Source organism: Camellia sinensis, chromosome 10 (genome assembly GCF_055761805.1).
Source record: "Camellia sinensis isolate YWXY chromosome 10, ASM5576180v1, whole genome shotgun sequence".
In the NCBI taxonomy this organism is placed as follows: domain Eukaryota; kingdom Viridiplantae; phylum Streptophyta; class Magnoliopsida; order Ericales; family Theaceae; genus Camellia; species Camellia sinensis.
The window spans coordinates 180,864,164-180,868,965 of NC_138970.1; the positions used below are offsets into that span (position 1 = coordinate 180,864,164).

Below are 4,802 nucleotides of genomic sequence, written 5' to 3' on the forward strand. Positions count from 1 at the left end.
CGCTAGGCCGAAAACCCGAAAGGGCGACCTAGGCAAAATTCAGGGCACAAAAAAATAGAAAATATAAAAACTGAGCTCGCAAGGTTGAAAACCCGCAAAGGGCGGCCTTGGCAAAAGTTAGAGCGCAAAAGGAGAGTGAAAATACTCGAGTGAACCTTAGCCCGAACTACGTAAGGCTTGATTCCCATCCTTGGGATACGTAGGCAGCTTCACCTTGAAGTTCAGTCATAAACTTTTCCCCGATCAACTCTGTCCATCTTGATCATCTCAGTCATCTCTATCCATCAGCATTTATCGCGATCTCCGGTACAGTGCTGTTCAGACTAGGGGCAACTTTCCGTTGCCGTGACGATGCAAAGTTACTCAGACAAGGGGCAACTTTCCGTTGCTATGAAGTGCCGCATTGTTCTTCAGACTAGGGGCAACTTTCCAGTTGCAGGGATCTGGGGTTGTGCATTTCAGTAACAGATCTCCGGCGTGTCCAATTCTGATCCACATCGAAAATAGTTTTGAAAAGTTTTAATAAAAGTTTACTTTGTTCAAATCAATCTTTTTACGACTAAGACCATTTTTTGGACCAAAAACGGAAAATTTTCAGTACCATAACTTTCAATTTCATTGATTTCAAAAACTGAGTTCTTCTGCTCTTGCATACAATCGGGGTTGCTTTTTAGTACATTCATAAAGAAAACTTGAAAATGCTAAATAAGCAATAAATTTGAGGCATAGTTGAATCAAGTATCTCCGCGTCCCCTCCCAGAGCTGGACGGAGCGTCTGATGCCAAACTAGGCCCAACCTGCGCCTCCTCATTGAGCCAATCCACGCACTCATCGGACAAAGTACAACTGAAAGTGGAAGCAGGGGCCAGGAGCTCTCTAGTCCGCCATGCCGTGGCATATCGGGCGAGCTGTGCGCCCCGGATCGGGAAAGCGGCTGGGTACTCAATCCCCTCCGGTGGACAGGTCTGATCATGGCCAAACTGACGCAGGAACCGGAACGGAAAATAAAATACACAATGGGTTAGACCAATCAGTTGGATCCCAATCAACCGAGACATACTGTAGCTCATTGCCGGGAGGTTGAGCCAAGGACAACGCCAAGCAATGCCGTCTGCAGACAAATTGCACATCCAATCGAACCACCACCTTTCGTCAAGAGCATTGACTAGGCGCTGTCGAAAGAAGTAACCTCGAGCTGAATAAACAGGGCAAGAGTCCACAACCTGCAACTTATCCATTAACCATACCTAGGGGAGGGATGGAAAATGAGAGAATAAAGAATAGAGAGATGTACGATGAGAGAAAAGTAAGACAAGGGTTTTGTGAGAAAAACCGAGCCTGAGGGCCGAGTGATGTGAGCAAATATATATATGTGAGGTCGGGTGGAAAGCATTACCTGCAGCAGCAGTGGACTCCCGGCGATAGACAGAATCTAAGCCCATCAATGTCTCGGCCAAGGTCATGGCAATACAGCTCTTTCCTTCTCTCAAACCTTGGGCGACTTCAATCAGGCGAATGCTAGCCCCGCCGAAGCCCGAGGAAAGCAGAAAGTGAGACAACATACACAAGCAGAGGGCGTGTTGCCGAAAACCCTACCAATAATGGTTGCTGCGGTCGCCGGCGTCGGAAAAACGATGGATCAAGCCGAGGATGTCCAGCTCTCCACTGTAGATCAGAGATCGAGCGTCATGCGCTGTGAGCCCACACATCCGCCCTAAAGCCTGGGCGTGACCAAAACGGAACTGGGACAAGATCACTTCAGAACACTCAGACTCCATCAAAACTTGAAAATCTTCGAAAGTGGGGCATATCTCTTGACCACCAAAGCTAAAAACATGCGTCACTGGATTCCAGAACCTTGCCGCGGCATGTAGAAAAGGGAGATGTAACGGAGTACGGCTCAGCGTGAATAGTGCATTCAAGCCGAAACCCCGGAAATTCAGCTTTTCCGAGCCATCTAGAGAAGAGATCCAAGATGTAATATTTTCCGCGAGAAATGCCTCCATCTTTGCCTAACACTAAGATGAAATGAATGTTCCCGAAGTTGAGGCTTTTATAGAAGGAAAAACACTATTCACGGGGACACGTGTCAAAAATCTGGTGGCTGCAGGACTGAATGGCCGGCCAGCTACTTTTTCTGGCTGGCCAGCCATTTACTTTTTCAGAAATGGCCGGCCAGCTCTCTCTCTCCACCAAAAATGGCCGGCCGGCTCCCAAGGATGGCTGGCAATGTTGCAGTGTATCTCCTTGACCCTGTTTTACCCTTCGAGGGAGAGTTCCAAGCATTTCCAGGCAACGGGAGAATCAAAGGCCTTCATCTCCCTCCGTTTCGGATGCGTTCCGATGCCCAGATCATCAGAAGTACACATTTGTTGTTGTTAAGTTTTGTTTATCGAGTTGTCGTTTTGCTTATCGAGTTGTTTGTCGAGCGGACGTGTTTTGTGTTTTTGAGTCATTGCTCTCTGTTTAAGCAATTTTTGTTAAAGTCTGGTTTATTTGTGTTGTTGTATTTTGCTTATCGAGTTATAAACTTTCTAAGGTCCTGTTATATCTTAGTAAGTTGAATTGTTTAGTTTGTTGCGTCGGTTCACTACCTGACTTGGTGATTACACAATGCGCATTTCCATTCAATTTTATTTTTGTGCGAAATAAATTGATGCGATACGATGCTAAAAGTTTAAAATACAAACACCTTTTCAAAAGCTATTTCATTTCATCATGCTTTACAACAAACCAAGGTACAAGTTTTACAGAAAATGAAACTACCTAACAATGTGCAAAGTGCTATAAACTACTAGCAAAAAGAAAAATAAAGCAGGAAATAACAACATCAAAGTCCTCGGGAGCGGGAACGAGAAGCACGCCTTGTCCTCTTCTGCGGGATAATCTCCGCACCGTCATCATCATCCGAGTCGGAGCCTCCCTCCTCAGCAAATGTCTCTGACTGACGGTCGGTAGCCTCCTCCTCCTCCTCCTCAGCATCCTCCTCCTCCTCATCAGGCTCCACCTCCACAACGTGAGCCCTGCGTCTGCGGACGGGCCCTCCTCGAGCTCCTCGAAAAGGCCTAGATGGCCCAGCTCCTCGGGAAGGCCGAGATGACCCCGCCCCCTGAAAAGGCCCAGATGGCCCAGCTTCCCAATGAGGCCCGGATGGCCTAGCCTGCGGCTGACCTGACCATGAAGGCATCTGAAAACAAAGAGTTCAATTCAAATGCATCAGTCCAAATATATACATCAGATGCAAATACAAGCAAAGACTACATGAAGTGGGTGCATGTAAACACAGTGTCCAAGTGGGGTGTGTGTCAGATGTGCTCTACACAAATAGTCTATCGATGCAGTAGAAATCAGCATGTCATCAGAAGTATGATAAATGCCAGAAAACTGAAGGGTACCTGAATGCCCGCAACAGACAACTGTGCCTCCCTACGCAGGACCATGCCCTCGAGTGTGGCCACCAGTCCAACCACCTCCTCCATGTACCCTCGCGATGGCTGCAAAAATGAGCTCATAATCATCAGTGAACAGAAGAGTGTCTAAACATCTGAATGATGAATGAAAAGAAGTGGAGCATACCGGCGGTGAGTCCGGATCAATGGCGTATCGATCACTGGGCATCGGAGGCTCTAGTGGAATCAGAGTCGGAGAGCTAGCCCCGTACTGCCACGCCATCAACTCAGTAGGCATATCTGGCCATCCGACATGAGGATGAATCGACGGAGTCGGAGGAACCGGTCTGCTCCCGCCTCTAGATGTGCCAGCCCTGCTAGAAGAAGGGACGTCTGTAGCTCGAGCCCGAGCCTGATCCGAGGATGACGTACCGGCAGGCCTCATCATCGGGATACGAGCTTCCGTCAATGGAGGCATCAAGTATAGGTGACGGTAAGTGGCGTAGTCCCCCTCCTCAACATGCAGTAAAGCATCAGTGCCCAGCATGGCGCCGACTACCTCTGAGTAAGAGAGTCTGTCAGCGGTCCGCATACTGGCTGGGGGTACTGCGGGAATATCCTGAGAAAGATACCCCCATACCTGGCGCAGAAAGCGCTCCCCCAGGAACCATACCCTGCCAACCGGCCCTTCAAGCAGGACCCTATACTGGGAGATGTCCGATGCCCCGATGTACTGAAGTCGGAGGCCATCACCCAGAGACGCCCAGGGCTGCCATGTAATCTGCGGATGATGAGTGCATAAACCAATCAGAAATCGAGAATGTACAGAGCAAATCAAAGATGAAAATGAAAAGAACTGAAAGTTCTGAGGTACCTCTGAATGTCGCACCGTGTCGAAATACTGTCGCAGGCGAAGGAGGGTCTCTCGAGGCCTCGGCCGGTGCGGGCCCTCGAATATCAATGAATATGGGGTCACGGGAATCCCTACCACCTCCAGCTCTGGGGCTAATGATGGGAAGTATACATAAACCCATAGCTGAGAAAAGCAGTGCAGAATGTAAGTACGAAATGCTGAGAACAAAATACAGACTGTAAAAGTGCGCTGTGTGTGTGCAATGTACAAGTAATGAAAAGCAGAAATGTAAATCAAGGGGACAGAAAGTACCTCCAGGCTCTCCAGTAGCCGCCAAGTAAGTCGCCCCGCCCGCGGGAGGTCGCGCTCATGTAAAAGTAAAGGGTAGCCAGGCCGGCGCCACCCCAATCATATCTACTGACCTGTGATAGGTCAACCAGAGCGCTCAGCAGGTATAGCCCAATGGTGTTCCCTCTGTCGGCGAACAGGGTAGTCCCGAAGAGGAACATCAGGAAGCCACGAGCATACTGCTCTGTCTCCTCGGGAGTCTCGGGCACCAT

At 49.0% G+C, this 4,802-nt stretch overlaps 1 protein-coding gene across 1 annotated transcript; it reads right to left on the reverse strand.

Moving 5' to 3' along the window:
• Positions 1-458: 458 nt before the first annotated feature.
• Positions 459-4,438, reverse strand: LOC145800918 (uncharacterized). The gene is made up of 5 exons (XM_082890676.1): positions 4,264-4,438; positions 3,577-4,170; positions 3,396-3,494; positions 3,172-3,187; positions 459-487 (listed from the first exon to the last, which is right to left on the reverse strand). Exons 2-5 carry the CDS (start codon positions 3,979-3,981, stop codon positions 459-461), a joined length of 549 nt encoding a protein of 182 aa, XP_082746802.1. The 5' UTR covers positions 3,982-4,170; positions 4,264-4,438.
• Positions 4,439-4,802: the final 364 nt, after the last annotated feature.

Excerpts from the sequence above, each read along its gene's own strand:
- LOC145800918 (XM_082890676.1), bottom strand. The coding sequence starts at position 3,981 with ATGCGGACCGCTGACAGACTCTCTTACTCAGAGGTAGTCGGCGCCATG. Across the intron at positions 3,495-3,576 it reads TTGATCCGGACTCACCGCCG|CCATCGCGAGGGTACATGGA; the intron begins GTATGCTCCACT and ends TCATTTTTGCAG.